This window comes from Procambarus clarkii, chromosome 53, assembly GCF_040958095.1.
Source record: "Procambarus clarkii isolate CNS0578487 chromosome 53, FALCON_Pclarkii_2.0, whole genome shotgun sequence".
Lineage (NCBI taxonomy): Eukaryota > Metazoa > Arthropoda > Malacostraca > Decapoda > Cambaridae > Procambarus > Procambarus clarkii.
The window spans coordinates 31,793,755-31,816,696 of record NC_091202.1 but is presented as its reverse complement, the minus strand read 5'-3'; the positions used below and the strand labels follow the sequence as shown (position 1 = coordinate 31,816,696).

Genomic DNA, 22,942 nt, shown 5'->3' with positions numbered 1-22,942 from the left:
CATTAGTACCAGAATTGAGAGGCCTCAGCTATATGGGCAGGTTGAGAGAACAACTCCTTTCAAGCTTGGAGGAGAGAAGAAACGAGAGGGGATATCATAGCTACATACAAAATCTTAAAAGAGAATAGATGAAATGGATAAAGGAAGCTTATTTAAATTAAGAAGAGGTAAGACATGGGGACGTTGGTGGAAGCTGGATGTGCAATTGAGTTGCAGATATGTAAGGGTGTTTTTGTTCCCAGTACGGGTGGTAGGAAAGTGGAATACATTGAAGGAAAGAGGATGTTGAAACCAATTCCATCCACAGCTAGATGTGAAAAAGAAATGTAATGAAAACATTAATATTGAGAGGGGTAATTAGCATGTCATGGATAAATGGCTAGGAGGCGGGGCATTAAGAGCTAGATCTCACTTTCCCCCATAGTTACTATTTGTTAAGCATTTTTTTCTCTCCATATGGCTATACAAGCAGCTTTAATTAGTCCTTAGCTCCTGCTGCTTTGTCATTTTCAAATTGCCTCTTGGCTTCACTCCTGACTGTTTACCCTCTTATCAGATGTCCTTCTGGGGAGGTCTTATCTACAATATTTAATAATTAATAATAATTCATTGTTGGGGACAGGCAAGCAGTTTTAATATGTTTTGCTTATATCAAGGTACCCCTCTTCCCCCCACAGGATCAAATTACTGATAACTTCCCCCTCCCTTATCAGGATGCAACCCCACAAGAAGCTGACTAATTCCTGAATACCTATTTATTGCTAGGGGGAACAGGTTCATTAGGTGATAGGAAACACGCTCGACCATATCTGTCCCACCCAGGATTTGAACCCGGAATTCTTGATTCTTCTGCTTTGTCTCTGTTATAATAATGTGGTTCTTTTTTGGGGGAACTCGTTATGGCTCCCTGAAGCTACAATGCTAAAATAGATAGTGCCAAACTACTAGGTGCCACCAGTTGCTGAGTTCTTTTCAACCTACAGGGAACAAAGAGCCAGAACTTAGCCCCTTATAAAGAAATACAGGGAGCAGTAGCACTATGATAAAATTGTCTTGTGAATTTAAATCACATCCACCACCACCAGAGAAGCACCCAAAAAAGTCAGCTAAACAAAATGGACCACTGCTGGTAAGCAGAAAGATCGATACCACAAAATTGCTAGAGAGAGTTCCCCCAGCAATGTAAACAAATGATAAAAAATTCATGAAACGAGTGCAAATGCGTTCGCCTCCACCTTCCCCCCCCCCCCCCTTCCCCCAACCATCCTCATTTGGAGAAAGAAGGGAGGCAAACTGGGGCTGCCAGCTGCTCTACCCCCAGTTCTTGCTGATGGTTGCTAGTGTTCTGGGTGTCCACTCTGTTGCTCTGGCTCAGCTAAGTGGTGTTTTGGCCTTTGTGGCTGTTCTAACATACGCTTGTGCTAAGTGACCCAGGAGTATAGGGCACTTGGGGCTGCATGTGTACAGGATTTTCTTCCCAGTGTGCTCCTTAGTGCTGCACTTGTGCTGCCAGGGTTCTCTTTCCTGGAGTGTTCAGGGTTTGCTCCCTCAGAGGACTTCCTCGCTTGTAGTGGTCCTCACTCTGGGTAAATCTGTTTACTTTTGGCTTTGTCTTCCCTGGGGTTGGAAGCATGTTTTGTCTGTCAGGGCACATTGGGGCTTACGCGACCTAACGAAGGCATGCCACTGTTGACCTTTTGGCCTACGGTGAGCTGGGTTGACCATGGTTCTGTCTGCACCTCCTTCCTTTCCCTTCAGGCATGGTATGCTCTTTTCCCTGATCCCTCCTTTTGCCTCCAGTCCCAAAGCATATGATGGTTTCAGGGTTGGGGCAAGGTTTTGCTCAGGATGTAGATTGGTCAACTCTGTGGTTCACCCCTTCTGACTTGAGGGCTGAGGCAGTTTAGCCTGATGATCCCACTGAAGCTTCTGGGTCATCTTTTCAGCCACCCCTAACCTTTGAGGTCTTTCTCTCTGACTCCACTTCCATCCACTTCTCTATCTGAAGAAGTGCCAGAGCAACCAGGCTGTAGTGGATATGTGGGCCTGTGGGTTGCTCCAATCAACAACCTGTTGGACCAAGTTATCGCAAGTCAAGTATGGCCTCAAGCCAGGCTCGGGGAGTAGAAGAACTCCCAAAATCTTCTCCAGGTACAATCCAGGTATCCTGGATGTTGGCTCTGCCTCGGAGCCCTCAACTGTGGTTCCCGGGGCTTGGAGGGCAGTCTGACATGGACCCTTGTGTCCCGTTTGATTTTCTGTGGACTCAGAGGGTCTTTTGTTGAAAGTTAAGTGGTGTCATATCCCCCTTTCCCTGTATGAGTTTGTTATGGGTGCAGCTTCCCCACAAGATTCTTTTCCTGGTGCCTTTGGGTTCCTTGGATTTGTTCTTCCGGAGGTTTCCAACCTCTCGACTTGCCCCAGTAGAGGTTTAGGAGGCTCCCTCTGCATCCCTCCTGTATGACCCTGATTTTACCTTGTTGTTGCCTCTGGCATCTTTTGCGTTCAGTTCTTCTCCTTGTTTGAGGCATTATGAGGTTCCGGAGTCATCCTGGCTGGCAGACAATCCTTTGTTTTCACTTTTTAGCAGTCCTTCAGTGTAAGTAGTGGTGGTGGTAGCGGCACAGAATGGGTCGTGGTGGTGTTAGAGGCATCACAGAGTAAGTGGTGGCACACACACGAGTGAGTGAGTGGTGTAGTGTGCATGTGGATAAAGATAAAAATTGACTTGACTCGACATATAGTCATGCAGTTATTTGTTTATATTTAATGTGTACATACTGCATGTGCTTACAGCTTTGTCATTAGTTTATAGTCGAATTAGAGGAATTTAATTGCTACTTTTTTGTTTGATCATCTCAATGTTTTATGTAAGCAGTAATGGTAGTAAGATTTTGGGATAGTTTTCAATTAGTGGACATTATTTGTATTGCTAAGGAAATCTGCTTAAGTATATGATTGTTAAAGTAAGGTTTGTTATACAACTGTTACAAGGTATTGTACAACGCCTCAGAACTTGAGCCATTTACAGCTATTATGTAGAATTTTGCAATATCTGATAGTGTAGCTTCTCCATTCACTTGATGGCCAAAATGTAGTGTGTTTGTATGCATAATGCTTTTGCAGGATCATAATAATTTGTCACATTTATTACACATTTTTTCATATATGCACACATGGAAGGCCTCACCTCTTCAGGTAAATACAACAAGCAATTATTAGGTTGTTGAAGATTTTGCCTGTCCTCTTTCCTTCCCATTTCTTCCTCACCCATCTTATTGCCCTCCCATTTTTCCTCTGTTCTTCCTTATGTCTCTCCCACCCTTCTCACCTCTCCCTTCTCTCATCTATCCTTCCCCACTTCCCTCCTACTACCTCTTAGTCTGCCCCACTTCTTTCTCCTGTATCTCAGCCCACTCCACAAAAATTTCCCCTTGTCCCTCTTCCTTAATTCTGCCTCTCTTGTTTTTCTTGGGAAGCTTCCTAGTGGTTGCCTGAAGCTATCTTAACACTTTCGCGCCCCGGGCATGCACACCGCAAACTTTGACATCATTCCCCCAGCGAGTGAGCGGCAACACCGAAATGTGTATACTCGTTTCAGTTTTCTAACCTTAATTCTCGTGCTACGTCGTTCGTTTTGGTATCATTGTGTTCGCAATAGAATTCCCTGCAGGTACAGTATATATATGCATATAAGGTCCAAAAGCCCGGCGTGACGCCCCACAACAAAGCCTAAAGTCTGCAAAAGTTACCTGTGAATGCACAAAATCAGTAAAATGTGTATACTCATTTCAGTTTTCTCACCTTAATTCTCGTTCTACATCGTTCGTTTTGGTATCCTTGTGTTCGCAATTAAATTCCCTTCCGGTGTATATGCATACAGTATATTGTCCAAAAGCCCGGCGTGACTCCCCTTACTTAGCAAAGCCTAAAGTTACCTGTGAATGAGCACCAATTGGCACACCCGCAACCTAATGTACTCACCTAATTGTGCTTGCGGGGGTTGAGCTCTGGCTCTTTGGTCCCACCTCTCGACCATCAGGTTGTGTAATGTGTATACTCTGTGTGTACGTAATGTATATACTCGTTCAGTTTGATAACATCAATTTCGTGTTATGTCTTTCATTTTGGTATCAAATTGTTCAAAATATAAAGGCGCGTATTTTAACCCTTAAACTGCGCAACGCGCCTGCAGGCTCACGTCTGGTTTGCGCAACGCGCCTCCGGGTATTTGTATTTTTCACGTTCCATTCAAAACTCCCGCGGCTACATGGGGTTCACATCAGCTTCCTCAGGGCTCTTGTAAACAGACGCCATCTTTAAAAAAAATCGTGGTCCACATTCCCGGGTGTGGGAGCCTCAGTAGTGTGTGAGCAACCAAGGCTGGCGCTCGCAGCATGAGCGCACAGCACTGCTGTTCAGCATGTGACCACAGCATCGCCTAATAATGTCAAAATATATATATAACTTGTATTATTTAGCTATGATAGTGTTATATTAGAGCCTGAGTGTGATAATGACTGGGTACAATGTTCAAATATCAGTGATTCAATGCTGTTCACGATGTTCACAGCGCTAGCCACAGCACCACAGCATTATTTCGTTCATCTAGGAATCTTCAAATGATTTCTTAGGTTCCTTTTCAAAATATACGTGTGGTCAATTATTCATTTACAGGAATTAGTGACCAGGATTGTGATAATAGCAGGATTGTGGTTATAATTAGCGTTGTGCGTAGTATTGTGGAAGGAGGAATTTTGATGAGGGAGGGAGGGCGAGAATTGAGGTAACCTCATCGTGTGTGTGGCTGCCACTCTTGTTTTGCTCACCATACTAGCTTAGTGGTTCGCTATGGGCAACACATATGTACATGGGTATATATAGTGTGTGTATATAGTGTAAGAACAGCAACAGGAGAATGTTGAGAGGAGCTATTTTGGTGAGGGAGGTGACGTAATCGTAGCGTCGTCTGCTGTGTGATTTTTCATGCAGTGTATTGTGGCCACTGTACTGTTTGGACACAATACCGGCTTACTTGCATAGTTCTGGTAAATAAAACATGTAGATAGGTATATATAACATGTGTAATAAGAACTATAACAATATGGTAGGATGAGCAATGTTGGCGAGTAAGATGTTGGAATGAGGGAGACTGGCTGCTCTCACTCGAGGTGTTCTGAATGTGTTCATGGCCAAATGCTCCTATTAGCCCATATGGGAAAGCTGCTATTGGCCCATACGAGGCAGCTGATATTGGCCCATACGAGGCAGCTGCTATTGGCCCATACGGGGCAGCTGCTATTGGCCCATACGGGGCAGCTGATATTGGCCCATACGGGGCAGCTGCTATTGGCCCATACGGGGCAGCTGCTATTGGCCCATACGGGGCAGCTGCTATTGGCCCATACGAGGCACCTGCTATTGGCCCATACGAGGCAGCTGATATTGGCCCATACGAGGCAGCTCCTATTGGCCCATGCGGGGCAGCTGCTATTGGCCCATACGAGGCAGCTGCTATTGGCCCATACGAGGCAGCTGATATTGGCCCATACGAGGCAGCTGCTATTGGCCCATACGGGGCAGCTGCTATTGACCCATACGGGGCAGCTGCTATTGGCCCATACGGGGCAGCTGCTATTGGCCCATACGGGGCAGCTGCTATTGGCCCATACGGGGCAGCTGCTATTGGCCCATACGGGGCAGCTTCTATTGGCCCATACGAGGAAGCTGATATGGGCCCATACGAGGCAGCTGATATTGGCCCATACGAGGCAACTGCTATTGGCCCATACGAGGCAGCTGTTATTGGCCCATACGGGGCAGCTGCTATTGGCCCATACGGGGCAGCTGCTATTGGCCCATATGGGGCAGCTGCTATTGGCCCATACGAAGCAGCTGCTACGCGGTGTTCTGAATGTGTTGATGGTGAATGTATATAGTGTGTGACAGTGTATAGTGTGTAAATAGATTGTATATATACACAAATTAGCATGATACATAGTAAATATGTGCTGCATATGTGTACACAAGTTTCATGCACGTAACACTGTCTACGGACAGTACGGATGTTGTACTGCGATATTATAGTGTACGTGTTCATTATACATTGGATTGGCACATAAAAACAATGAAAATGTATTTGGAAAGGTGCGCAAAAAATGAACGAAAATATATTCGCGGCAACTCGCGCGCCCCGCCCCGAGCGCCCCACCGCCCCCGAGAGCTTACGGCACGGGCGCACGGGGAATGATGACGTCACGCCCCAACTTCCGGACCCCATAGCAGCCAAAGTAAGTACAATTTCGACTTTTTTTTTACATACCCATACTGAGGGAAGGATTTTTGACACTTTAAAAAGAAAAAATAATTTTTCCCAGAGAATTTATTTCCTGCGCACTGCGGGGGTGTCACATTTGGAGGCAACGCAGTTAAGGGGTTAATACTAGTCTCATAATAATAGAGCAATAAATGGAATTTTAACAAGTATTTTAAATTTTGGATGCACATCATCACAAAATTATTTATATCTTTCCAGTGTTCTGACATCACTTTTCGTGTTACATCTTTCATTTTGGTATCAAGTTGTTCGCGATCTAAAGGCGCGCATTTTGCTGATGTTTCTGTGAATTGTTCTACCAGTAGTGCTCCAGTCCACGAGTCATGGGCAAACCCTCCAATTTCAAGCAAAGTGCTGGCCATTCTTAGAATTTGTTCATACTTCTGGGGCCATTTGAATGTATTAACTTTCCTTCATTTTATTATGAGCTTAACATGCATGTTTTCTCTTTGGCTTGATGTGTTCATCGTCAAATACATTGGAATGATTGCAATTCCTAGGCAAAGTGGTCAGTATACATACAGGAGAAGCCTCAGACTAAAAACAGTGAGCTGCATAAACCAAAGAAAGAGAGTAGTAATTGAGGGAAAACATGATTACCCGAGTAGGAAGTGAGGGATCAGTCGTGGGAGAGTATAAAGTACAAGACATTTAGGAAAATTTGCAATACACTTGACATCCTCCAATCAGATCATTTCGATTCCAACTGTGATTGGATTGGGTTTGGTTGAATTATCCCAGCCATGACAAATTTGATGCTCAAAAGTACATAACAATTCATTATAGCTTACTAGATACTTTAAACAAACGCTACAGGATATCGTATCGGTAATGACAATAAATATTACTTAATATATGGGTACTCTCCAAGGGTCCAGATGTTTCTCCACATATGATCTTGGAATGATGTCTAGGTGAGTATGGTTTTGTTAATTTCTTTATTTGCCTTCAACCCAGCTGAACCATCACTTTCGCCCTGATAAGCATATACTGTATGTAACTGTTGAACATACACCAGTACAAACTTGTTTCATCGGCATTATAAATTTGCTCAGGAGATAAAGAATTGTCCTGCATGATTTCAAGTTTGCACACACAATTCTTCTGTGCATTTTGTATCAGCAGATTGCTTTTCACCTTGTAATTTCACATGCCTAACCTAACCACGACAAACCTAAAAGCCCCTTGGCCATCCATCACTGTACACATAATTATCACAAAGCTTAATTTGCTGGTGAAAATGTTTGGCCTTTTCCTGAATCGGCCTTCCTGGCACTGGTGTGTTTGATTCGTCTTGTGTCTGCTTGTACCACTCCCAAGCAGCCTTGTCAACACTTAATCCTAGCATTACTAGGTACAGTACATTTGTGCATTGCTACATCTTGCTCACTTCTATATAACTTGAAAAAGATCTTATTTTTAGCCTTTAATATAAAGTCATTTGCTAAATGTGTATCTATCACACATGACACTCTTAGAATGCCAGATTTACCTTTCTTTATAAGTTGAACTTTTTGTTCAAAATTCATCACATATTTTCTTTTGGCTTCACCACTTGTTGTCCTGAACAACAGTTTTCCTGCATTTCCTGGTGCCATAATGGCAGGATGTAATATATATATTCAAGCATGGAGACCTCATTTTCAGAAATGTAGCTTCTATGGAGAAAGTTTAACCTGGGCAACAAAAATCATTCCAGAACTAAATCAACTCTCATACCAGGAAAGGTTGAGGGTCACAGAGGTAACAACATTGTAGGACTGGAAACAGGCGATGCTTTTTCACCGACGGGGGTCATAAAGCTATGGAACTGCCTACCCCCCCCCCCCCCCAAAGCCGTAAATGCCAAAATTCTGTTGAATTTTAAAATCCAGCTTGATAAAATCTTCAGGACAAATGGGGTGACGTTTGACAAGCTGCTGGCTTCATGTCCTTGTCGAGGCCACATATTACAACTAATTTGTTAGTTGCCCTCAGGTAAATAGATATAAAATGGAGAATGAGGGCAAGGGCTTTGATGGTTACTAGTAAACCAAAACAAAAGACTGCCAACGGAGTAGATGCAGAGGTCGCGCCACAGTAACTCGGTGGCTGGCTGCTGAATTACATAGGCCTTTAATGGGTGGAGGATGGTGGGGAAATCCATTCAATTTTTAATTTGCTCCTCCTTGGATGTTCTTTAACTATTCTGTTCCTTTGTGGTGGCTCATTTGTTTCTTCTCTATCCATGGCCCCTCTTTCTCCCCTTCCCTCATCTCCCATGAGTAAGCCCTGTATGCCTTTACTGTTACTATTAATCTTATATTCTCTCTTTATATAAGCCTTCCTCCTTTGCCAAGTCATCATTGGAGGTTTGCTTCACGGAACTACTGAGGATGCCTTCCAGAAATCAAGCATCGAGTGTTGTGAAATACCATTTTCTGGTAGGCCTGATCCCTTTTCTGTGGGGAGCCCCTACGGCTCCCTGGAGCTTATCGGGCTAATGTGTGTTATGTTAGACCGGGACATTAGCTAAGGAGTTCAGACCTACCAGGGACCAGCGCCAGAACCTGGCCCCTTCAGAGAGGTTTCAGGGAGCAATGGCCCTGGAAAACCCCATATGGTTGGGGGTTTTCCTTATCTGCCATCGACCGGGGTTAGGCACCCAGAAAGGTAGGCGTAACAAAACAAACCCCACATGGTAAGAAACTACAACAAAAACCGAACAGAGAGGTAGAAAACTCCCTACAATCCCAAGGAAACAAGCAAACAAGCAAACATCACACTTTACTGCCGCGCCGATCGTCCGCGCAGCCCTCCCCACCCCGGGAGGGGGAGGGGGGAGCCCCGGACCTACCGCGCCGGCTGCCAAGCTCCAGTTCGTTCGCTAATGTCAACCGGGATTGACGCTTCTCTGGCCTCAGTTTCCTAGGCGGTGTTTGCCTTGTGTGGCGTTCACTGCCGTGTGTTGTGGTGTGCGGTGGCCAGGAGTACTTCATCAGTGCCGGGGCTGCATGTGCTTAGTGGCTGACTTCCCTAAGCGCCCTGTGAGTACTGCCCTTGCGTTACAGGGTTATCTTCCCTGGGGCGTTCGGGAACCATTCCCGTAGAGGTTCTTGCTGCTCGGCATTTGCCTCGCCCTTGGGGCCAGCTGGGGCTTGGGGCCCTTGTTTGGCCCTGGGTAGGGATTGGTATTGTGCTGGTTAGGGCGTCAAGGTGTTGCGCAGCCTGCCACCTAAGCGGCGGCCGGTTTCTGTTGCCTCTGGAGACGGTGTACTTTTGCGGGGTTTTTCTTTTGTTTTTCATTTTCTTGCCTGGTGGGGGTCTGCCTAAGGTGGTTATAGTTCCACTGGTAGTGTTTGGCGGCCCTCTGCTAGGCCCCCGTGCTTGTACACGTCTCGGGGGTTTTCAGTGCTATCATCTACCCTCTTGTTATGTTTGGGTTTCTTAACCGGTTAGCAACACCTTGCCCGGGCTTCCCGTAGTTGTTACCCTACGGGCCCTGGAAACCCCTGTCTGGGCTTGGGGGACCATTGAATGTGTCTTCCGGGTTCCAACCCGTCTTGTACGGGATCGTTGGTTGCTGTTCCCTTGTCTCCGGGTGACAGTCGCCATTTTTACCTCCGTCATGCTGCCTGTTGGGTCACTGACACCTTGACCCGGAGTCTTGCGAGTGATTCTCTGCTTGTTCTCCAGTACTCTCCTGATGTTATTTCTGTTCAGAGTACAGGCGGCATCCGTGTTGCAAGCTAGGTTAGGTTGCTGCAACATGCTAGGTTGGTTTCCCACTCGAATGCCCCGTGGCCGCCCCGTTTGGTTAGGTGCTGCTCGCCCCTTTCTCTCCATGTTCCCGGCTCCGGACCGTCTGCGTGTTTCTGGGTCGGGGCGGGGTTCAGTTGCGGCAGAGCGGGCGGTTTTCGGGGGATGCCCCGTTCGGGTTGGGGACGGAGGTTTGAGCCTGTGCCTCCTGCCAAGGCTTCTGGGTCTTACCAGCGGCCCTTTCTTGTTGCCTTTCCCATGGGCTCTTGCTTTTCTTTCAGGGCGGAGGGCTTGGAGGACGGCTCTGCCCCGGGGCCTCTGTTGTTGGTTCCCGGGGCTGTGGGGGATGCCTACTAGCAGTTCTGGGGCAGTTTTGCCCCTTCAGGGGTTTTTCTGCTTTTGGGCGTCGTTTTTCGCCCTTCCAGTCTGCTAGCTTCCCACATTTGCTGGCGTGTTTTTGTGTATTAAGCGTCAGTCACAGCCCCTGCTGGCGGCCATTTTCGTCTGCCGGTTTCCCGGCGTGGCCACCAGGGCGGCGTTGCGGTTTGTTTACATGCGTCTGGGTGTGCGAGCGAGCGTCTCTGGTGAGTTTTCAAAAAATTTGCAGGGTTTTTGTTCTCCTGTTGTCGTTTCTTTGTTTTTCTGGTGTTTTCTTGCTGTTGCCTGTTCATCTGGGAACGTTTGGGTGTTGATTTTGGGTCTGAGCCTCTGGGTTTAGGCTCAGTGCCCCTGGCTGGTATGCTTGCTCCCACACCTTGCCCCTCGGTTTTCGGTCTGTTGGGACCGTTTTCCCAGGGCGTTCTGCTGGGGTCTGTGCTTTGCCTTTTAGTGGTGTTCTCCGCCGGCAAATGTGGTGGTTTGGGCTCCCCCTGGTTCGATTCTGGGTTCCTTTGGGTTCCTTGGTTTCGTTCTGGAGGTTTCTTCCTCTTGGGCCCCCTTTTGTGGGTTCAGGGGACTTTGTTTCCTCGTGTGACCCGGTTCTGCCTTTTGGGGTTCCGGGGTCTTCCTGGCTTGCAGACTGAGCTTTTTGGGTCTTGGCACATGTTGTGGTTGTGCTGGGGCTTTGTGGTTTTGCTGTCGAGGTGGGCCTTTTGATGCAGTTTTGTGCCTTCTTTGCCTGGCCGGCGTAGTGCTCTTTGCCACTAGTCGGCGGCTTGTGCTTTTACAATGTGTCCTCACCTAGTTGTGCTTGTGGGGGTTGGGCTCTGGCTCCTTGGTCCTGCCTCTCAACCGTCCGTCAACAGGTGTATCGGTTCCTGTGCCTCTTGGGCTCTGTCATGTCTACATGTGACATTGTATGGGGGTCAGCCTCGTTACTTGTGTGAGGAGTCGCCACATTACTTCTTAGTGCTTTCCCGTTCCCGTTCTGACACTCAAAAAAAAAAAAAAAAAACTAATTCTATCTGTGGCTCTTTTGGGTACTCAGTTTCCACCTGTGTCCCCTAGTGCGTGTGCCCCTTGTGTTACATATCCTGTCCTTCTCAACCCTGTCGATTCCCTTGGGTATCTTGTATGTGGTGATCAGGTCTCCCCTCACTTCCTCTTCCAGCGAAGTGTGGTTTCATTCCCGTAGTCTCTCCTCATGACTTCGGTAGTGTACTTTTTCTTTCTGAAGGGTTCTGTTCCCTTCTCTGTTGACTGGGCGCTGGGGGAGCAGCTTGCTCTGTTGCCTCTCGCTTGGTCCCGCTGTTGGTGGGCGCTTTGGGTTGTCTTCCGGCCTCTGCTGGCGTCGGAGGACGGCTTCTCCCCCTTGGGGGGGGTTCAGAGCTGGCGGGGTGGGCTTCTTCCCTGCGCTTCGTCATTTCCTCTTCGTGGGTGCGTGGGGCGTGGTCGATCCGCCCCATCCTTCTGGGCTTCCCGTCTGCTCTTTGCAGTCATGAGCTTTTCCAGTCTGCAGTTCTTCTGGACTACTACCGTCTGCGCCCTGGATCCTCTGCCCTGCTCGGAGGACTGTTGTCTCCTGATCGGATTCTGTTAGGGCCGGGTGCATGGATGGTGGACCTGGACCTCCAGGTCACTTCTTGGCACGTTCCTCTCCAGTTTTTCTGGGGCTAGCACGGTTGGTAATTACCTATGTGTACTTACCTACGTGTAGTTACAGGATGAGTGCTACTCTCGTGGTGTCCCGTCTTCCCAGCACACTTTGTCGTATAATGCTTTGATTGTAATTGTCATATTGTCATATAATGATTGTCATATGTCGTAATGTCTTCATATGATTGTCATACACTGCTTTGGTGTTGGGGCTTCAGGTTTGCTGTTTTTATTGCATTCCCTATTTTGTGAAGGGCACTTTGTATACTCTTTGCATCTTTACCGGATCTTAGTGCCCTGTCTGCGTCTGAGATTCGGTGTCTGGCCTACCTCGACGACTGGCTGGAGTGGGCTCCCAGTCAGTCCGCTTGTCTGCTCGCCAGGGGATGGTCCTTTCCAGATCGCTGGGTTTGGTTTCCTGGTGATCTGGAGGTTTTACCTTCTGTTTCCGTCCCGGGTTCGGACCTGGGCCTTGTTTCAGGCTCTTGGGCCCCTCATTGTCTTCCCTCCAGAAGTGTTACTGTGGCTGTGGTCCCGCCTTTGGCTGTTCAGGTGGGGGTCCCGGGTTGCTCAGCGGTTGCTTGGGCGGTTGTGCGGGAGTTTGCACTTCGGCGTGCTTGTCTGCCCGCGGAGTCGGGTTTGGCTCCGGCGTCGGTTGGTTCCTACGGAGACTCCACTTCCGCCTCTTGCATTCCTTGGGTTCCTCTGGGGATCTGGTGTTGGTGCTGCGTCACCAGCTTCCTCTTTGGGGTTTTCGGGGTTCCGTGCCTTGGCGGCTCCCCGAGCCTTCGCTCGATGTGTTCACGGACGGGTCGTCTCTCGGCTGGGGCTTTGTGACCAGTGCTCACCAGGTCGGCCGAGGTTGATGGAGTCTGTCTGTCCGTCGGGCTCACAGCCCGGTTCAGGTGTTCATGGCTGTCTGGTTTGCGCTTCGGAGGGTTTGGGTCACAAGGTACTCTACCGTTCAGCTCTGTTTGGACTGTTCTCTGGTGGTTCTTGCCGGAACCACAGGGGGTTTGGTTAACCGTGTGGTTCGTGTCCGGGGTGTGTCCTGCGTCCTGGTGGACAGCTGTCTCGGTTCATTCCTCTTCGTGGGTTGGCCAGTCGTCGCCGATTCGTTTTGTTGGCTCTGTTGGGCTTATGGACTCCTGGCCATGGACGTCTTCGGGTCGGCGTGGTCTAGGCGTCGCCCGTTTTGTGGCGCCCTTCCCACCTGCGAGGACTTCACGGTGGAGGCTTTCGGCAGGCCTGGTCGAGGTGGGGGGTACCTGTACCTCTTCTCCCGGTCCAGCTGTTGCTTCGGGTTCTGGCTCAGTTGCAGCCCATTCCCACGAGAACAGTCCTTATGGTTCCACTGTGGCCGGCCCGGCCTTCTTTTCAGACGCTGCTTGATAGGTGTCCGTACCCGGGGCGTTTTTCCTGAGGCTTCGCCTCTTTCAGCAGGCCGAATCGGTCCTGTCCGTGACTGGTTCGGCCTTCTCTTTGGCTCTTCGCGTCTGGTATTTTGACACAGGTATCGCCATCTCTATGGTGTTCAGGTGGCTTTGTTGACGGTGTCCCACCTGCGAGCTTCGTCTTGGAGACTGTATGACGTTTATTACGTCTTCTCGCGTTGTGTTTCCCCTCCGGCCTGCTCATGAGTCGCCTGAGCCATCCTGGTCCTTGTTCAGGGTGCCTTCTTCTCTTCCCCTCAGTTTGTGGTAGCCCCTTCGGTTTCAGTTTCCTCCTCTTTGGTACGGGTGGTAGCTTTGTTGGTGTGCAGCCTTTCTCTGTCCTGGCGACGGTCGAGACGGCTGCTTTCCGGAGGGGTTCTTGGGGTATTGGTACTTGTTTGGTTTGGCCGGGGGGTGCGTCCTGTGTTGTCCAGTTGTGCTTTTTGCTGTTGCCGGCGTACCGTGCCTGGGGATGCGCTGTGGTTGATCCGGTTCCTTCGTTCCCTGTTTTCAGGGCTCGGGTCTCCCGGGTCGTCCGCAGTGTTTTCCTTCTTACTGCGGTCTGTCTTTGCGCCCGTGCTGTTCAGACGTTTACAGCAATTGCTGCTGTGTTGGTGACGTCTCGGGCTCATTTCGGGCGCAGGGAATTGTGGGTCGCACAGGTTTTTGGCCGCCCATCCATGTGTGCGTCTGTTCTTGGGCGTTCTTGTTGCCTTGGGTCGCAGGTTTGCGACCGGTTGTCTTGGCTTTGCGTTGCAGAGTTTGTGGCGGCCGCCTCCCGGGTTAGCCCTTTCTTTTCCTTCTCTTTGGGTATGAAGCTCCAGGGAGCCGTAGGGGCTCCCCACAGAAAACCAGCGTTGAATGTAATGAAACGCCATTTTCTGGGTGAGCCCCGGAGGCTCCCTGGAAACCCTCCCTCCCACCGGTCGGCGGTTTTTTCGCGTTGGTTGAGGCTTAGCTTCCGAACTGGAGCTTGGCAGCCGGCGCGGTAGGTCCGGGGCTCCCCCCTCCCCCTCCCGGGGTGGGGAGGGCTGCGCGGACGATCGGCGCGGCAGTAAAGTGTGATGTTTGCTTGTTTGCTTGTTTCCTTGGGATTGTAGGGAGTTTTCTACCTCTCTGTTCGGTTTTTGTTGTAGTTTCTTACCATGTGGGGTTTGTTTTGTTACGCCTACCTTTCTGGGTGCCTAACCCCGGTCGATGGCAGATAAGGAAAACCCCCAACCATATGGGGTTTTCCAGGGCCATTGCTCCCTGAAACCTCTCTGAAGGGGCCAGGTTCTGGCGCTGGTCCCTGGTAGGTCTGAACTCCTTAGCTAATGTCCCGGTCTAACATAACACACATTAGCCCGATAAGCTCCAGGGAGCCTCCGGGGCTCACCCAGAAAATGGCGTTTCATTACATTCAACGCTGGTTTTTTACTGTGGCATGTTTGGGGTTCATTATTGGCTGTTCATGGGTGAGGTTGGTTGCTGTCCTGGTTCAGGTGAACTGGGTTGCCCATCTGGTTGCCGTATTGCCACAGGTAATTTTTTTTAACAGTGGCTTGTTTTCCCTAACTTTGCCAATGGGGTTTCTTGGTTTTGAGTATAACTGATTCACAAGCTTCCTTCTCATAGAGAAAGCCAGATTCCTGCCCTGGTCCCCAGTAAATTCTGGGGAGTTGCTGAAGGCCCACCAGAAAAGTACATTTCATAACATTCAATGGTTGTTGCTTTTTTTCTCCTAATAGGGGAAAATAGATCCTAGAACTCCTTCACTTCTTACCATAATCAGTTACATGTTTTAAATCTTTAACACACGTTACTTATAATATAAATTGAAATACAGTAGCTTTTAATGTTTTAATCCAAACAAATTACATTTATTAGCTGGTTTGTAAAATCTCTTACTATCAAATCAAAGTTGTTAAGCATTTTTATCTGCAAAATTACTTTTGTATATCTTCTGGCCATTATTGTATTTTAAGATTAATTTTTTGTTATCCTTAGATTGGAGAGACCATTCATTCTGGTCCAACACTTGTGGTCCAGGAAGAACTCAAGGATGAGGACGTAACAACCAGAAGTAACTGTGTCTTCCCAGGTGGCACTCGGAAGAACGTCCGTATCCTCCGTAAGAGTCGTCACCTAGCTGAAATTCCATCCAGCAGGCACTGCACTCCTCGGTTTTCAGCACCGCTGTGTCCCGCTACACAGCCTCAACCTGAGCACCACATATTACAAACTCGATGTGATGTGGGTGCTACAGTCCATCTCAAAGGTTCTCTGCCTGCAGCTCTTGTACCTGAAGCGCTAGTGCCCGAAATAATTGCAACCAAGGCTTCAGATCTTGAAGCTACTGTTCCTCAGGTGACAGTGACAGCTGTTGTTCCTGAGGTGTCTGCTGCTGAAGCTACAGTTCCTGAAGCATCTATTGCTGAAGCTACTGCTTCTGAAGCTGTTGTTGAGGCTGCTATTCCTGAAGTATTGGTTAATGAAGCCACTGTTCCAGAGTTACCATTGAATGAAGCTACAGTTCCTGAATTGACAGTGAATGAAGCTGCAGTTCCTCAGGATAAAATAACCGAAGCTGCCATTTTTCAGAATAAATTAACAGTTACTTCTGTTACTGAAATTTTGCCAAATGATGCAATTGATCCTTCTAATAAGCTAACAGACTCCATTCTTATTAAAGCCAAAAGGAATGAAGCTGTTTGTTCTCAAGATAAGGTAAATGAATGTGATATTCCTCATGACAGACTAGTTGAAAGTGCTTTTCTGGAGGTAACAGTAAATGAATCTTCCATTCTTCAGAATAAAGTAACAGAGGCTACCAGTCCTGAGGCGGAAATAAGTGAACCTACAGATCTTGATGCAACTCTGAATGAAGGCATTCTTCCAGAGTTTATTAAGACTGAATCTGCTCTTCCAGAAGTTGAAGTCAAACCAGTTGTTGCTGCTGAAGAAACTGCAAGAGAAGCAGTCTTTATTGAACCATCAACTCCAACGTCCAAAATATCTGAATCCTTAACATTAGGAGATCTCACCTCAGGTCCAACTTCTGCTCATCCTCAAGCTAGTCTGCCTGTGGCCACTGAAATAAACAGGGAAATGGTGAGATTGATTCAAGAAGTAGATGCTAAACTTGACTCCTTTTGCCATAAGAGGAGCAGTCGTGCATCAAAAAGGATAAATAGTGCAGATTTTGAATCTGTTGAAATTAAATCAGAGCCACTGTCTAAAGCGAAAAGATGTACTAGAACTCGTAAAAGCAGCTGTCGCTCCGAAAAGTCAGAGTCTGAAGTATCAGACTCTCGTAGTGTTGCAGATGAGTCCATATATTTCGATATGGTGGATAAAACTGCGAAACGAGGAAAGCCAAAGAATGGTGAGCCTCTGCTCGATGAGGCTGCCACCCATGTAAGTGCCAAGTACAATGGTGATGTGAGTTCTGAACTGGTTAATGGAACTCATAAAGTGAAGGGGCGTAGGATCAGTCGTGTTAATAGTGACGAATCTGATAATAGCTCAGCATCTAGAAGTAATGGTAATATTGAACACAATGGTGAGAAGGTAGATTTTAGTCTTTTACTTGAAATCTCGCCTGCTGATAGGAAGAAATTTGAAAGTAAAAAGGCAAAAATTCGCCGAAAAACTGCTGATTGGTTACTTATTTCTGAAACTGAACAGTATTATAATGAAAAAGAGGAAATAATGAGAAATAAAAATAAACTTGACTCTGATAGTGAGAGTGATGAAAGTGATGAAGGTACTGAAAATCACGACTCGAGAAGTGAATGTTCTGATGAATCTGAGGGGACAGAAAATCCACCAAGGGGCCGGGGTATGGGAAAAGGGAAACATTCAAGAACTACTGACGATGATGATTGTAAATCTTGTGCAAAAAGAATCAAAGATGATCCGTGTTTAAGTAAAAGAAGAGGGCGACAAGTGGGAAGTAGAAATAGAAAAACTCGGTATGATCTAACAATGTTAAATGATGATGAGGATGATGATGATGATGAAAATTTCTTTGGCTTCCCAGTGAGCACTACTATACCACAGACTAATTGTATTGGGAGTAGTTGTAGTTCACAAACTCGGTGCAAGGTCAAAGGAGGAAACAAACATTTAATTGAGGCATCTAGCAGTGGAAAATCTGGACGAAAAAGATTGTCAGATGCCGAGAGATTTCTAAGAGACAATAGGGAGTACTACCACTTCCAGGAAACTGCAGAAAGGCTCAGGCGGTCCACCTCATTAGGAGACAAAGAAAAATTTATAAAGGTGGACGAATGTGAAGGAAAAGAATTGGACAAAAAAGAAGAATCAAAACTTAAGGATATATCAAGTACCAAGAAACGTTTCACGTGTGAAAGAAGGAGAAGAGTGACTCGTAGTACAGGTGGTATACCAGAAGAACCTGATTTAGAGGAGAAGGAAGAAGAGAAGTGTGTGGAAAAAGCTGAAACAAGGAATACAGCAAAATCTGATACAAGGCATTCTGAAAAATTTGAAGTGAAAGATAAGGAAAGGGAGAGACGAAGAGTTTCTGAGGATAAAAGAAAGAGCTCAGAAGAGCACAAAAGGAAAATATCTGAAGACGATAAGAGAAAAGTCTCTGAAGAGGAGAAGAAAAAAGTCTCCGAAGAGGAGAAGAAAAAGGTCCCAGAAGAGGAGAGGAGAAAACTCTCTGAAGAGAAGAGAAAAGTCTCCGAAGAGGAAAAGAGAAAAATCACTGAAGAGGTGAAGAGAAAGGTTTTAGAGGAAGAGAAAAGAAAGTTCTCAGAAGAGGAAAAACGAAAAGTGTCTGAAGAGGACAGAAGAAAATTTTCTGAAGAGGAGAAGAGAAAATTGTCTGAAGAGGACAAAAGAAAAGTTTCTGAAGAGAAGAAAAAAATGTCTGAAAGGGACAAAAGACCGGTTTCTGAAGATAAAAGAAAAGGCCCAGAAGAAAGCAAAAGAAAAAACTTAGAGGAAGCTAAGAAAAAAGTGTCTGAGGAAGACAAAAGAAAGGCTACTGATCAATGTAAGAAGAAGGCCACAGAAGATGACAGAAGAAAGAACACTGCGGAAGAAAAGAAGGGACCAGAGGTGGATAAGAGGAAAGTTAATGAAGAAGAAATGTTAAATTTTGTTACAGAAGAGCAAATTAAAAATCAATCGGAGAATTCTAACCCTCACTCAACTAGTGATGGGAACTTTACAGGAGGTACAGAAAGAAGTATGGAAATGAGAGATGGATCTGAAAATGAATTACAGGAATTATATTTCTCATTTGAAGGTATTCCTGATCAAGAGTGCTGGTATCAGACCTACCAGAGATTAATAGATGGCAATGATGTAAATGAATTTGTTTATGAAGAAGAGCCTTTGAAGTTTGTATTACCTTATGAAATGCCAAAGGAGTATATTCGAGACTTTCTTTGCTACAAAAAAGGACTTTTATCCAAGAAAAAAAATGACTTGGCAGATCTAGTAAGGAAATCTCCTAGATGCCATGCATCAACCCTTGCTCTCTTCTCAGATATCATTCCAACTAAAAAGGTGAAAGGTTCAAAAGTAACAAAGCCTATTCCAGTGAAAGTGGATGAAGTCTCATCAGATGGTACGAGTACACCTGGAGCTGAATTCATGAGAATGCAACCTCCTGAATCTTTTGAATCGACAGAAGAACTTGCTATTCTTGCATTGCACATTGAGCATGTTTTGAAATCAGAGACAAGTTATGAAGAGAAATCAGTGTGTAGTCCTAATATTGATAAATTAAAGGATAGTGAAGAACCAGATTTAAAAAAGACGCCCCCTAAAAAGCGGGGCAAAAAGAAGAGATTAACAACAGGTTCCAAGTTTGATAAAGGACCAAGTATTGCTAAAGAGCTGAAGTTATTTGAGAGTCCACTTGCTCATGAGGTAGACCCTTTTTTTATTGCTGGGCTTTGTGATGAGGTGAAAGATTATTTAACGCCAGAAAATATACTAGCCCGGGAAGCCTCCGAGGTTATTGAGGACGCGTGTTTCTGTGTGTGTACCGATCGAGCTTCGTGTGACGAATTTTCTAGTGCTGACGATAATACCGAAGCGAGTTCAGAGTGTGTGTCCTTATGTGACTCAGAAACTATTGATGGCTCAGTTGTCAGTGAACCCAAACGTTGCCGTAGTGGTAAAAAACGTAGGAAGAACTTGACTGGCTGGCCCAAGACTCAAAAGAAGAAAAAGTCTGTACCTTCTCACACATCAGATGATAATGATAGTGCTATTGGGTGTGAGGATCTTGAACCAAAGAAGCAAGGGCACTGGAAGAAACATGATGACTTCAGTTTTCTTGAACAAACCACAACTCAGAAACTTGCTGCCCTGGCTGCATGTGATCGTAGAGCCTCACCTCGTAAGAAGGCTTCCGTCTTGTATATGGATACGTGGCCAGTTAGATTTCGAACACAAAAATAGAATTTATTAAAGTATATTGGTAAAGTGAGTCAAATAGGTTTTGAGTGTTGTATGAAAAGTGTTTATACATATTTATTATGAAATTGTATGGTATGCTTGATGATTTCTTCTTTTTTAAAAGATGGAACCAAGGAGTCTCAGGATAGCTCTATAAGAGATTGTCAGAAATCTTTGTACAGTTCTGCATGAGCAGATTTTCTTTTGGGTGAATGTTGTAGAATGCTTGGTTCAAATGTCAATTTTAAGATGAGCATTTTCTATGATTTATCAGCTATAAAATAATTTGTCTAGTTACACAAACCTTTTATTATTCTATTTATTCTCTAGAACATGATGCTATGGGCTGAATGTTTCTAGTTTTTTCTCTGGCCATCCCGCTTTCTGACAATTTTGGGACCGAACACAGTAGAAAAATCAGACATATATGAATTTGCGAACGTACCCTTCTGGCCCTACAAAATATTAGTTTTATGTTAGAAAATATTTCATAATACAGTCACTAAAACCAAAGAAAGCATCACAATCCGAGCACCTGTTTAGATCTTTTAAAGAGTGAATTAATTTCTGGGTGGGTGTTAAGGTTACTGGTGATCTATAGTTTTTTTTTTTATGGGGGGGAGGGGGTGGTATCCAGGTGAGCTAGCTAGTTTGACAAAACATGGTCTAATGGATACTTCTAGCATCCACTCTCTGGAGTTAGGCAACTTTTACAAGATTACTCATTCAATCACATCAAATTAAATCAAAACTATTCAGCAATGATTGTACATTTACAATTTATTTAGTTTAAACAAAGGTTAAATGCATTTTTCATTTGCACAAGAAAATCATAATAATAGCATACAGTACAGTATGTCTAATCATTGCAATTAAATTTTTTTTTTTATTAATTTTGCCTCGAGGGGTGAGTTTATTGGGCAGTGCCACTCATCCTGGGAGTGGACATACCGCCATAGCAGCATGTACAACACTCCCCCAATAGGAAGAAAACCCGCTGGGTTGTTCATCCTGTCACTTGTACCCAAACACAGCTGGGACTTGCTTAACTGTCTCAGTGTACAATACAAACGGGCAAAGCCATTTATGACATGATGCTCAATACATAGACGATACAGTTTAGTCAACATTGATTTTTACATTTCTATGGAATTCATAAATACATTCTTAAAGACAGGAGACATCATTGACAATTTTAAGTACCGTGGAACATTGAGTGACGAGCGACTCTAGTTACGAGCATTTCGAGTGACAAGTGAGCCACTCGCAGAAAATTTGTCTCAATTGACAAGCTTTCACTCGATTAACAAGTAAACCACATGGTGCTTCCTAGCATTCCCGCTGGTTCTCGGACACCTCCGACAACAGTGTTGTTGTTTCGGAAGATGAGCGTTTCACATGACGAGCTTGGTGCCGGAACGGATTAAATTCCTTAATCAAGGCACCACTGTAATTACTTTTTTGTAGCAAGATCTAGCTGATTCTGCACCTTCGTTTTAAGACATAACTTGTAAAACATCTCACAGCTTGGCAGGGAATTTGATGGCTTTAAGTTGTAAACATTGATCTCTGGCTATCTTACTATAATTAAGAGTTGCAAGGGTGGCCTGCGGGCTGCTCCAAGCAACAGCCTGGTGGACCAAACTCTCACAAGTCGGTCAACTTGGGGGAGTAGAAGAACTCTCAGAACCCCATCAACCAGGTATCAGGTAGGCTACAGGTCTCACTGAGGATTTAGGTGTTGGTCTTTTAAGGAGAGAAGTTAGCTGTAGTTTATCACCAGACTACTACTTCTCTACCTGCTTTTACAGGCTAGATTTCTTATCACCTCTTAAAGTGGCTTAGTCATCCATCAAATTGCTTTTTGGTTAGGTTAGCTCCTCAAAATATAAAAAAAAGGCACTGTAATGCATGCACATAATTTAGAAATGCATTACCATTTTCTTAATTAGCTCATAATTTTGCTCAACATTCATCACAGAATGTTTCCTCATCATTTGCTGCTAGTAGAAACCTTCATTGACACATTTTCTATATTTTGAGCTGCCATGGTAGCAGGATATTAATAATGATAATTTTCAATGAAATACAATATTAATGACTAACAAGGAAGGTTTCGATAGCTGTGTGCCTACTACAAAAAACAAATGTTCAGTTAGTGGCACCTTCAATGGTGCATCTGGGTAAAGCTACCTCTCATTATGCAGAGTTAGGGAGAGGGTGTCGGACTGAAATCAAATACAGTACTGTGGTCGAACTGTTCGAAGAGGTGAAGGTCGGAAAGCGGGATGGTATCTGTAGAATAAATGCCACTTATATTGTTAAAATTCTCTTAACCGTGTGAAGGACTAGACGGATTTCCGCTGTTTGTGTCATTGCCTTTCTATATATATTTTGTTTACACAGGTTCAAAATTGTTATCATAACTTTTAGTGGCATTGTATCAGTATATATCACAGTGGGAAAAAAATGAACACAAGTCTAAGTTTACAATACAAATTTTATTTAATTTTCACAAGTATGGGCAGCAGCAGATTATTTTATTTTTTTTCTGTTTTAGAGTGATCCTGTAATGTATAAAAAGTATACATTTTGTAAATAAAATTCTTCTACTCGGAATACTGGCCAATGATTCATAAATGTGAAATAAAGAGATGTTTGTACTTCTCATCTTGCTTTATCCTACATGACCTGCATATATTTTAAATTAATAAACCTGACTTTCTATGACAAACTATGCTTTTGCATAATTTTTTATGGGACAAATCATATTATCTGCTCATATTGAATACAGTACAAACTATAATGAATTTATGGTTGAATGTAATAGATTAAATGTCCTGTATATTTTTATTTGCCTATAGAAATGTCATATGCCTAAAAACAATGTGATTGATATTTAGTGTGCATGATTTTTATATCTATTACTTTGTAATATACACATTCAATTAATTTTGCTCTTAAAAGTCCTTTG

General features: G+C 45.2%; 1 protein-coding gene across 1 annotated transcript in view; it reads left to right on the top strand.

The window, feature by feature from the left end:
• Nucleotides 1-22,631, top strand: part of LOC123767121 (titin homolog) — a 352,063-nt gene extending 329,432 nt beyond the window's left edge. Inside the window, exon 8 of the mRNA XM_069304864.1 lies at nt 15,532-22,631. Within this exon, the coding sequence (XP_069160965.1) occupies nt 15,532-19,971 (4,440 nt within the window). The 3' untranslated portion in view covers nt 19,972-22,631. The remainder of the gene's footprint in view (nt 1-15,531) is intronic.
• The last annotated feature ends 311 nt before the right edge of the window (nt 22,632-22,942 follow it).